This window comes from Alligator mississippiensis, chromosome 8 (assembly GCF_030867095.1).
Source record: "Alligator mississippiensis isolate rAllMis1 chromosome 8, rAllMis1, whole genome shotgun sequence".
Taxonomy (NCBI): Eukaryota; Metazoa; Chordata; order Crocodylia; family Alligatoridae; genus Alligator; species Alligator mississippiensis.
Genome location: NC_081831.1, coordinates 4296943 through 4309318, shown reverse-complemented (window position 1 = coordinate 4309318; position 12376 = coordinate 4296943). Strand labels below are relative to the sequence as shown.

Sequence of the window (12376 nt, the reverse complement as noted above, 5' to 3'; positions counted from 1 at the left end):
TATTTTTCAATGTCAATAATACAGCCCTTCACTAACTCTTATTAATCTTTGCAATACCAGTTTATGAGTTTGCAGCTGCCCAACAGGCGAACCCCACTCAGCACGGGCTCTCTGCTTATCGAGATGCACTACACTTCAGAGTGGCAACTACCTAATACTCTGCAAATTGGCTCACTAAACTTTTGGAGTAACGCTTGGGAAAGGCATTGTCTTCTCAGGAGCTCTGTAGATTTCTGTTGATGTTGACTCTACATACATTCCTAAAGGCATATTTAAGTCAAGCGCTATACAGTGGGAATGCAATACTAGCTATTTATGGTGGCTGTTCACACCAAGATGAGAAGGTGGCATTTCTTTGAGTAGTTTTCATTTCCCTTTGGCTTTCTTATAAGCCTTGCAATAGGGACCGAAACATCATTCGGTCCCTATTGCACCAGGAGTCTGCAGATGTGCCCTATATCTAGGCCAAGGGGAGAAGCAGCTGCAGGTCGCATTCCCCACGGTGGTGATGGAGGTGATCTGTTCCACGTTGTGAAAAGGAGACTTTCCCTCTTTCTCCCCTATGTGGGTCTGCAGGACGGGCCATGCTCTGCCCCCCATTGCTGGATTTAGCCCTTTTAGGATTTGGAAACCCATCTGTTTCTACAACACATTTCCTTCTTTTGTCAAAGCCTGATGAATATAGTGTGCTGCCATTGTGTCTCCTAAATTTTATAGCTTGTGTCTCTGCGTGCATCACATGCCTGCATCAAGGTGTTCAAAGAGAAGCTGTACTCCTCGAAGCCGAAGGTTTGTTTGGCTGTGGAGAAATTAAAATATAGTCAAAGAAAATATTATTGCCCTTTTCAGGTGATCTTAGTCTGCTGCTTCTGCTTTCATTCTTACCTGCCTCAAGCTTGGAGAAAGCCTGGGACAGAGGAAGAGCATCTTCCATTGGTATCTTGTAGACCAGCAAAGAAGGAAACCTGTGAGGAAAGAAAAATACATCATCATTTTTTGCCTACCTCCTCAGATTAAGCTTGTGGACCACATTAGGCCCATCTCCAATGTGGGGCAGAATGGGAGAGCACTTCACTGTATGGCCATATACAGACCAGACATAATGGCACTCTGTCAGTGGCTCATTATCTGGAGAACATCCCTATGAATCTATTTTCAATAGACGATCTTGGATTGGGATGTAACGTTTGCTGCCAAACTGCAGAGGGAATGATGTACTGAGAAATTCTGCAGGAGACCAGCAGTACATTACCTACACCTATAATGGGACCAGATATATTGGCAGTTACCGCTCTTGACGAGCTGCTTGTGGGAAGATCGTCAGCATTTTGGCATGGAGTTCATCGACTTGCTCGGGGTCCTTCACTTTAATTTCCAGTAGGTAACCTTTGCCAAACTTGTTTTTCAGGTACTGAATGGGGCCAATGCACCTGTTAACAAGGGAAGAAGCACGGTATGAAACAGTGATTAGTGGACTTGGCGTTTTCCCACAACTCTCATCTCATAGTGCAGGAAGTATAAGGAATTAACAGGCGCCAAAAAAAATCTCTCAGTTCCATGAGAAACACCTTGCTCTTGCTATTGAAGCTATCTTGAAGCCTACCGGAGCTCTCCAGCCACCATGATGGCCACCCGGTCACACACTGCCTCAGCCTCCTCCATGTAGTGGGTTGTCAAAATAGCCCCTTGCTCCTTGTTCTTCAGTGCAGCATGAATTGCTTTCCTAAAACAAAAGGGCTATTACATCACAGGAACAGACAAATGAGTTTTCCTATTGTCCTTTCCCCTCAAAAGGGCAAAAATGATTACTCTGAAAGTATTAACAAATCAATGACTACATAAATGTACTTTGAAATAATGATACAACTGCACATTTATGAGCAAAACCCATTATAGTTTGTTCCAAAATAACACTTGTTGCAGTGCTGGGTTAATGAGGAGGAACTGCTATTAAAAGGCTTTTGCTTTAGCCAAACATATTTTTCTTAGGCCCATGAGAGTTGTTTTCAAGTAACAGAGTTGTCAAGTGAACAAGGGTACTAACTAGAGCAGGGCTGAACTTGCTTATAAATCTGAGATGCAGACAAGAGCCAAAATTTTGCTTCACACCCTGATTATTTTTCCAGATTATGAGATGTTAAAATGCGAGAAACCCTGTAGAATGGTCAAGGAACCAAAATTATATTGCCATGCATTTTAAGACATTATTGCAGCTATGCCAATAACCTAGAGGTTGAGACAAAAGATATAATACATTTCCAAAATTGCTGGGCTCCACAGCTTCCACTGACTTTTAGGTGATTTATAGGTGTGCAGTTGTGGATTTAGAAATCTTAGGTACCCAGGCTCAGCTCCCAACACTTTTGCACCGTATCAACTTAGTCCTGAGGTGAAGGCCTAATCATTGGCACAGGCAGTACTCACCACACTTGACGTTGGCCTTTAGGGTCCATTCCAGTGGTTGGCTCATCCAAGAGCATAACTGTTGGGTTACCCAGCATGCTCAGGATGAAACACAGCTAAAATGGAAGAAAGATGTTGAATGGACAACGTCAGAAAGATCAGCTGTAATACCCCTGTATGACCAAAGGCAATATTTGGCCCAACATATTTTATGTGCCCGTGACACATCTACCGGGGTCTGAACCCAAGTTCGCACACACAGTGGGAGTCATGTTACCCTTAATAACTCTGTACTTATTATATTAAAACATTTTGAGTACCATGCTGTGCAATATTCTGTTGTATAGTATGTGGAATGATATAATTCCTTCTGAAGTGAAGCAGCACAAATATCGGTGCACTCTCTCACAAAAAGCAATGCAAATCTTATCCACTTAACTGGGAGCAGAACTACACCTTTTATTCATTAATGTAAGCCTTTTATTCACATACTGAACGTTGCAAGTACTTGTACTGTTTTGTGGAGATAATTCACTCGCCATTACTTTAATGCATTTAATCCCAAACAGAGATTTTACTATGTCTGCAACAAAAATTCAGTCTAAAGCATGGAAGGCTACATGCTGTTCTCATTTATTTCAGTGGCATGTGTGAAGCTGGGCCAGATATCACACTCACATAAGTGAGAATGCAATTCAATATTCGAATAACGTCACACATACCTTTCTTGTTATGCCAGCGGATAATGTCCTGGTTTCTTTTTTTAAATGCTCCTGGAGCTCTAGAGCCTTCACCATCCTGTAGAGCGAGGAGAAGAAAGAAAGGGAAACAAATGTCTGTTTTCTCCCTAGCAGTCCCCACTTACATGAGACTGGCAGCAAAAAGGAAAGAGTTGACACTCCTCCCCACCTAGGGTTTTGGGAGCAAAACAGGTCCCCTAAGGGAGTCGCCTCCCAGTAAAGAATGTTTGAATTTGGTCAAGGGAGGACAGTTTTAAATTTTCTAGTGAAGTTTTTGGTAGAATTTGCCTATTTCCTTCTGTGATCACCACCCCTTTCTATTTGTGTTTCTCAGGGGGACCCTTTGAGAACCAGAATCGCAGCATCTGGGAGAGGGTTAAGCTTCTAGCTGTTGAGTGGCAGGAGAAGGGGGAGCGATGGAGACTCTGGAAACTGGAAATAGTGTCTGTTGGTACCGACTGATGGCGACAGCAGCATCTTCTTTCCTCAGCCCTTTCACAGCCGCATAAACCTCCAGATGCTCCTGCACAGTCAAGGTTGGCCAGAGAGGGTTCCCCTGAGGGCAGTAGCCCAGGAAGCCAGGGATGCTGGCTTCCAGTTGAGATCCAGCTGCATCCTTCCCCTTCGCCAGCACCTGCACAAACAATCAGGTATTCTGCTCTTGCGTGATCATTTGATAAATAGGTGGGGCTCAAATATGAGGAAGATTAATGATGGGATCATTGAGGCTTTGTAAAAGGAGAATTACCAAGCAGAAAGCACTGCTAGGTAGAGGTGTGCAAAACAGGCCCTATTAGATTCGGATTCAGCCCGAATCAGGGACAGCTATTCAATTCGTTGATTTGGATCACTGTCCCTGATTCAATTCGGCCAAATCCGAACCTGAAGATTCGATGCTGATTCAGAGAATCAGTGATTCGGATGTAGACACAGCTATAAATGTTTTTTCTACATACTTCGAGGTGTGGCTTGTGAATGCTGCTATGCTGGGCTGGATGAAGCATCCCATAGGAGCATTGTGGGGGGTCCGGTGTGCTCGGTGGCAAACGCAGAAGTGGACCCAAAGTACTTCCAGTCCACTTCTGGGTCCACCGCGGAGAGTGTTGGCCCCTCCCTCCCCCCACGAGTCTCCAGCTCAGCAGTTCAGCCACGGGGGGACCCTGGGTCCCCCCCCCAGGCTCAGGACGCACCAGTCACCAAGCCAGGGGGGATGGAGGGGTGCTCTGGTGTGCTCCCCGGAAGACCCAGAAGTGGACTGGAAGTGTTTCTGGTCCACTTCCAGGTCTGCTGATGAGCATGCTGGGGACCACCCCCTGTGCTACTGTGGGACACTCCATGTGCCCCAGCATTGCAGGGCTCACAAGCTGCCTGCTACCTAGAGGTATGCAGAAAAAACATTTAAAGCTGTGTCCATGTCCAAATCACTGAATCTTTCCGAATTTCTCTGAATTGATTTAGATGGTTCCAAAGTGATTCAGAGAGATTAAAGGGTCTCTTGATTCAATTCGGATTCAGAAATTTGTCCACCAAATTGAATCAGGGACCGAAGCTTCGCACAGTCCTACTGCTAGGTAACTGTTGGCCCTGGCATTGTATTTCATTTTCCTGCTGCATCTTTGATGTACAGGGAAAACAGTTGTACATGTTTATTCTGAGACTTAGGAACTGTAATGTGAGTGGCACGAGAAGAAAACAATGCAGACATGATACAATTATTTCCAATATTAACAAATGTATGATACTCCGGAGGACTTTATATTTTTGTTTCAAGCATTCCGATTTTGTTTAGTCTGCAGAAAGTTCGTTCAGCTTGTTAGTGTACAAAATAGACATTCATCGAGTGATTACTTTAACAGATAACAATTTGCATGATTACTTTTCATAGCATGATGCACAGGGCTAGAAATCTTATCCTAAATATTGCTGTTTTACTGTAATGATAACTTAGGAGTAAGCACCAGACTTTCCACTCACACAGTCACTTGGCAGTCTATTTGCCTCACTCACCTGCCCGGCGCTCAGTGCGGTGTCTCCCGTGATCATATTTATGGTTGTACTTTTTCCAGCTCCGTTGGGTCCCAGCAGTCCTAATACCTCTCCTAGAACAAAGATGAACCAAGTTTCAATCTTTCAATTAGGGAATTGTGAAAATAATTCTAGTAAAAGATTCCTGGGTTCTGACCTCTTCTAACACAGAAAGAGACATTTTTGGTGGCCACTTTCTTCTTTTTCTTAAAAACAGCATTGGCTTTCTTGACCTTATATTCCTTGCGCAGATTGCTGACAATAACAACTGGCTTCTGGGGAGAGGGGGGAAAAGAAAACCCTTTAAAGAGCAAATCTCTTGCATTACACAAAACCATGGGACGCCTTGTCTGCACTGAGGTGGGAGCACACTCCTGCTAAGCTGCTCCTAGGTTCCCCCTGCCCATTCACTCTTGCACACATGCTCCAAACGCAGAACTACAACCGTGACAACAGCTCGAGGTGTCCCTTTGCATCCACACTGGAGACAGGGGTCTCTGGCATGCTTGAAAGTGGCTGCTGAGGGCTGACTCCAGGGTGCTGACTCTCTGAGGTAAGGGGGTGGGAACAGGTCAGAAGAGGGGCAGCTCAGCAATGGCTTGGCTGGGGATTGCCCCTGCTGTGGTGTGGACACCTAAAGGAGTTGGTGCGATGGGGATGCAGGCAGGGGTCAGTGCTGGCCCAACAACAGTCTAGACAGCAGCAGAGCTTAAGCAGGGGTCAGATGCCTACGAGACAAACAGGATTGGTCCTGAGCATGTAAAGGTAATACTGCAGTCCAAAGAGGAGGCGACGAGCACACTTAGGGCCCTAGAGTGTTTTATGGCAAATGGAGGAGTTCGTCTTTGTACTAAGGCTCTTAATTCCCTCTCAGTCTTGTAAGGAGTCTACTGGACCCATTGAAGTGTGCCCCTAAATGGCACAAAGGCATTATTCTTGCCCTTTCAGCTTGAACATCTTCCTTTTATTTTTCTGTAAGGACACTTACAGGACTCATTGAGGTGTGGCCATAAATGGCACAAAGGCATTCAGTGTTAGACTGATAAATGGAGAGTGCCTCCATCTTCCTCTGTACTGAGACTAACTATTATGCCTGATATATTATTGGTAGTAACAATAATACAACTCTGAAAGTGTGTGTGATGCTGCCAAAGCTTCATTCCAAGCTTCATTTGTTTTAAATAGTTTGAGACCAAAAATACCACCCCAAAACAAAACAAATGGAAAAAAAAACCCTAGAGAAGACAAAAACTTCTACTTTCTATTTAAAAACTATACTTTCAGTTCTTTTATCAGCTAAGTCCATTTAGAAGTCAGTTTCTATGTCTATTTATCCCATTTGGAAAGTCAGTTCTTACCAGCAAAGACAAGTAAGGTAAACCACTGGACTTCTTCACCAATATTTATTATTCTTTTAGCAGTGCACATTTCTACCAACATGAAAACGGGACTAGAGTAGGCAGACACATAGACAGGAAGGCTGCTTTGTTTTACCTCCTTCTGATTCTGAGATGCTATTGCCTGCCTTACTCTTTCCCTTTCCGCTTGAACATCTTCATCCTCCTCTTCTGGTTCGTCAGGATTCTGATGGCAAGGCTCTTTCCCTGGGGAGAGTCTATAGATCAACAATGCCACGTTAGTCTTGTATCTTTGTTTTCATTTACAATCATGCATTATGAATAGAGCAAGACTTCATTCCTTTCCACCATGACACTATTTGTGTTTCCTGTTATTTCATATTCATTAAATTGAGTATTTCAAACCTGCCCAGGCAACGTGTACACAAAATGTACTGTATCCTAGCCTTGCTCAACAGAAAAGAGGTTGTTTATGAGAGTGTCATGTCTACAGCTCAGCCCTCCTCTGTCCCAGCTTCTGAAATACAAGAGAATAACTCGGTTCTTCTTGTTCTTGTATCACTGACTGCCCATTCCCTGCACTGAACAAGAGAGAGGCTATTTAGGACAAATAATGACAAATAATATAATTAAAGAACACCAAGATATTTACTTTCTGGCTTTTCCTAACTTATGAATACCTGGCATGGCAAACTTAGCACCCTTTTCGTAGTTTCATAGTTGGTTGGGTCGGAAATGACCTGAGCAGATCATCAAGTCCGACCCCCTGCCATGGCAGGAAGAGCACTGGGGTCAAACGACCCCGGCAAGGTGTTCGTTTAACTTCCTTTTAAAGACCCCCAGGGTAGGAGCCAGCACCACTTCTCTTGGAAGTTGGTTCCAGATCCTAGCCACCCTAACTGTGAAGTAGCGCCTCCTGATGTCTAGTCTGAATCTACCTTCTGCCAGCTTGTGACTAGTATTTCTTGTCACTCCTGGTAGTGCTCGGGGGAACAGGGACTCCCCCAATGCCTGCTGGTCCCTCCTGACCAGTTTGTAACAGGCCACTAGATCCCCCCCCAGCCTTCTCTTGTGGAGGCTGAACAGGTTCAGGTCCCTTAGCCTTTTAATGTAGTGGTTTCAACAAGAAAGCAGGAGGCAAAATATCAGGTAGGACACGATGAAATTCAAGAACGGATTACTAGCAGGTTTGCATTAATAGAGCATGCTCTGTTGAGTTCACATTGGAAATGGTAATGACAGTAGGTTATTATCTAGAACTAGAAGACACACTAGAAAGGAAGGGCAGATTACAGCGGGACCTGGACAGGTTACAGGGATGGGCAAATGAGAATAGGATTTGATTCAATCCTGGCCAGTGCAAGGTGCTGCACTTGGGCAGTAAGAACCAGCAGCATACCTATAGGCTGGGGAACTCTCTTCTCGAAAGCACGGTGGCAGAAAGTGATGTTGGAGTCATTATTGACTCCAAGATGAACATGGGCTGACAATGCAAGGACACGGTCAGTAAGGCTAACTGGACCTTGTTGTGCATCCACAGATGTATCATGAGCAGGGCCAAGGAGGTGATCCTCTCCCTCTATGTGACACTGGTCAGGCTGCAGTTGGAGTACTGTGTCCAGTTCTGGGTGCCGCACTTCAGGAGAGATGTGGACAGCATGGAGAGGGTTCAGAGGAGGGCCACCCACTTGGTGAGAGGGCAGCAGGGCAGACCCTACGAGGAGGGGCTATGGGACCTGAACCTGTTCAGCCTTTGCAAGAGAAGGTTGAGGGGGGACCTGGTGGCTGTCTATAAACTTAATAGGGAGAGACAAGTGGGGTTTGTGAGAGACCTTGTTCCCCCGAGCACCTCCCGGAGTAACAAGGAATAATGGCTATAAATTGCTAGAGAGTAGGTTTAGACTAGACATCAGGAGGCGCTACATCACTGTCAGGGCAGCTAGGATCTGGAACCAACTTCCAAGGGAAGTGGTGCTGGCTCCTACCCTGGGGGTGTTTAAGAAGAGGCTCGACGTTTACCTGGCTGGGATCATTTGATCCCAGTTTTTTTCTCTCCTGCCCAGGCAGAGGGTTGGACTAGAAGATCTACAAGGTCCCTTCCAGCCCTACTTCTATGAATCTATGAAAACTGGTTGAAAAAATAAATCCTATTTTTGTGAAAAATGTTGAAATCGTAAAATGTTCAAACAATAACTTTTTGTTGTTTTGACTGTGTTTTTTCTCAAATATTTCAGGGTTCTTTCATTTAAAACCTCAAAAAGATTATAAATCACTGTCAAAGCTTTTGTTATTGAGTCTGTTACATTTTTATAACCTTACAGATAGTGAATATTCTTTTTAAAAGAACAACAAACACTATTTATTGAAAATTATTAGCAATTTTTGTGAACATTTTGTTTTGGAGAAAAGGCTGTATGGTATATGAGCTCACATGTGTGTGCGTGCCCCCGAGGGTATGTGTTGGCACAAACCTAAAAATCGGATCCTTTCTCAAAACCACTCTTCCATATTTCATTTCCAAATATCGAAGAAGAAAAACGAAAGCCACACACTGGATGTAAGGCTGAAAAAAGAAATAGCCAACACTTTATGAACAGCGATACAAAAAAAATTATAATACTAAAGGTAAAAATCACATTTAATTCATAAACTCAGTGGGACTCTGATCTGTGACTTTCATTCTCTCTCTCCAGTTTCAAAGAAATAGTTTTGGGTAGCTGGGCCAGCTATCTCTAACTCAATACAACTAAAATCCAATCTAAGATCTCCACTTCACAGAATTAGTTTTATACTGCAGTCCCATTTTCTTCCTATTGAAGACTTACATAGCCTAATATTATTTGCACGGGTGACAGATGAGACCCTGGATTCATGGACTAAGTCCAACTTTAAGCCATACTGAAAAATCTAAGAGTTGGTATGTTAGATTCTGTCAAATTATGTGCATTTTTCTAGCTTATGGATTGCAGTGAATGCAATACAGGGTATATAAAGTACATTAGGATACATGGCCTATACAAAATAATACAAATTAAAAAGTAACGTTGAAATTTTTTCTCTTACTCCAAACACAGATATCAGTATTTCCGACCAGCCGGTTGGAAAAAGGGGTTGAGGAAAGTCTACAACAGCCTGTAGGAGCAAAAATACACATGTTTGATATAATACTATCAAATGTTAGGAGAGTAATAAACAAACTGATAAATATTTTCAAAATGAGTATTTTTGTTTTACTCAAAGTCCTCACAGTAGGAAAAAGTAACTGTGGGGATTTGAATTTGGGATTCCTAATATTATTCTAGAAACCGTTATATTCCTGAGTAAAACCAAGATCTTCTCTTTAGGAGCAATAGCTCTGCAAGGGGCAAGCATCTGTCCCCTCTAGTTGCTCCATAGTCCCAGTAGTGGATAACATTTTCTTTCCATCTACTCTGCTGTTGGGTTTTGGGATTTGCTCCCCATTTTTGGGAAGAAGAGCAGACGCTTCTGCAGGGAGTTGTGCTCTTTAATCGCTGTACAGAACTATGAAAATCCCATGGGTAACAGAAACAGAGAGGACCTTGTCAGTGTGTCCAGTTAGTGTTAACATTTCCTACTGAGAAACTACGCATTTTGTTTTTCCAAAGAAACTTAGCTAGGTACATAGCTAGTCTCCTTGTGATCTACTGCAATAACTTACATATAAAGTTGTGATGCAAAGGCCAAATAATGGATATACAGGAAGGAAAATGGACAGAACGTAATGAGTAATTCCACCTTCAGCATAAAACATGAATAAACCAAAGAGGTAGACAGCAAAGGTTACCTAAAATGAAACAAGAAAATAATTTGTATGAGTGAAAAAGTTCCCTTCGCTCATTGTTACTAAGAATTGGATACATCTACCACTTGGGGTATGAGTGCAAATTACTTGATTCAGTAGAGGGCCCATGCAAACATATATACAAAATATAGTGTTGGGAGGCATCTGGGGCATTGTTTCTGATTCCGACGTCCCTCCGGATTTTACAGCTACTAGATTTTATTGCCTCAAACTTAGTTTCATAGTAGCTAGGGCTAGGAGGGACCTGAACAGATCATCTAGCCTGACCCCCTGCCACAGGCAGGAATGAATGCTGGGTTCACAAGACCCCAGACGGATGATCATCCAACCTCCTCTTGAATTTGCCCAAGGTAGGGGTGAGGACCACTTCCCTGGGAAGCTGGTTCCAGATTTTGGCCACCCTAACTGCAAAATATTGCCTTCTGATCTCCAACCTAAACCTATTCTCCATCAGCTTATGACCATTGTTCCTCGTCACCCCAGGTGGTGCTGGGGAGAAAAGGGCTCTGCCTATTTGCTGTTGATCCCCCTGATGAGTTTGTAGGCAGCCACCAGGTCCCCCCTCAGCCTTCTCTTGCTGAGGCTGAACAGGTTCAGGTCCCTCAGTCTCTCCTCATAGGGCCTGACCTGCTGCCCTCTCACCAAGTGGGTGGCTCCTCTGACCCCTCTCCAGGCTGGCCACATCCCTTTTGAAGTGCGGCGCCCAATACTAGACGCAGTACTCCAACTGCGGCCTGACCAAAGTCGCATAGAGGGGGAGGATCACCTCTCTGGACTGGCTTGAGATGCACCTTTGGATGCATGACAAGGTCTGGCTGGCCTTGCTGGCTGCGGTCTGGCATTGGCGGCTCATGTTCATCTTGGAGTCAATAATGACTCCGAGATCCCTTTCCGCCTCCGTGCTTTCAAGAAGGGAACTCCCCAGCCTGTATGTGTGCTGTGGAGTCCTTATCCCAAGGTGCAGCACCCTGCCTTTGTCTACGCTGGACCCCATCCTATTCTCATCTCTCCACTTTTGTAGTCTGTCTAAATCTAGTTGCAGCCTCTCTCTCCCTTCAAGTGTGTCCACCTCATCCCACATCTTAGTGTCACCAGCAAACTTGGACAGCATGCTTTCCACCCAAGTCGCTGATGAAGATGTTAAACAGTGCGGGCTGAGGACCGAGCCCTGGGGGACCCCACTGCTCACACCTCGCCAGGTTGAGTAGAACCCATCCACCGCTACTCTGAGTGCACCTCATCAGCCAATTTTTTACCCATCCAACTGTGCAGGCATCAATGCCACAGTCACTTAATTTATTGATGAGGATGGGGTGAGAGACAGTGTCAAAGGTCTTCTTAAAATCTAGAAAGACTATGTTCACAGCGACACCATCATCCAAAGATTTAGTTACTTGGTCATAAAAGGCAAATCGGGTTGGTCTGGCATGACCTGGCTTTGCTAAACCCATGCTGGTTGTCCTGAGCATGATCTCCCCTGCAGCCCCCCACAGATGTGCTCCTTGATGATTCTCTCCAAGAGCTTCCCGAGCACCGAGGTGAGGCTTACAGGCCTATAGTTACTTGGGTCCTCCTTCCTCCCCTTCTTGAAAATTGGGACCACAGTAGCCAGTTTCCAAGTTGTATTTATTGGTTGGAAGATTGAAACAAAATCATAGCCAACAGTATAGATACTGACATACTCTGGAGGATAAGTACCACAAAAAGCCTTCTATTTTGTGTACCTCCTGGTTTTTGGCTTATATATATTTGGATTTACTACATGATTGGACCACTTTTCTCTCACGTACCAGAATACAACTTTTGGCCAGGGGAGATTTGGCAATGGTATAGGAGATGAAGTCTGACAATTGAGCATGGATCTTAAAATGGAGCATGAACCACTACACTGGCTTTGCAGAATTGAAATATTTTGGGTTTTGTTTTTTTACAAAAAATTGATGGAAAACAGACAAAATATGCAATTAGCCGGAACATTCTTGACAATCTTGTTACACACACACACACACTGATATGTTCAGGCCACT

The 12376-nt window shown here is 44.2% G+C and overlaps 1 protein-coding gene across 15 annotated transcripts in view; it reads right to left on the bottom strand.

Annotated features, from left to right (window-relative positions):
• Positions 1-12376, bottom strand: part of LOC102569719 (ABC-type organic anion transporter ABCA8) — a 68557-nt gene that overhangs the window by 1536 nt on the left and 54645 nt on the right. For all 15 annotated transcript variants that reach the window (XM_059732025.1, XM_059732029.1, XM_059732028.1 and 12 more), the window contains 13 exons: positions 10206-10331; positions 9590-9658; positions 8998-9089; positions 6663-6783; positions 5326-5443; positions 5151-5242; positions 3599-3777; positions 3126-3201; positions 2425-2519; positions 1604-1723; positions 1290-1430; positions 886-965; positions 744-799 (listed from right to left, as the gene is read on the bottom strand). In XM_059732025.1, the coding sequence (XP_059588008.1) occupies positions 744-799; positions 886-965; positions 1290-1430; positions 1604-1723; positions 2425-2519; positions 3126-3201; positions 3599-3777; positions 5151-5242; positions 5326-5443; positions 6663-6783; positions 8998-9089; positions 9590-9658; positions 10206-10331 (1365 nt within the window). The remainder of the gene's footprint in view (positions 1-743; positions 800-885; positions 966-1289; positions 1431-1603; positions 1724-2424; positions 2520-3125; positions 3202-3598; positions 3778-5150; positions 5243-5325; positions 5444-6662; positions 6784-8997; positions 9090-9589; positions 9659-10205; positions 10332-12376) is intronic.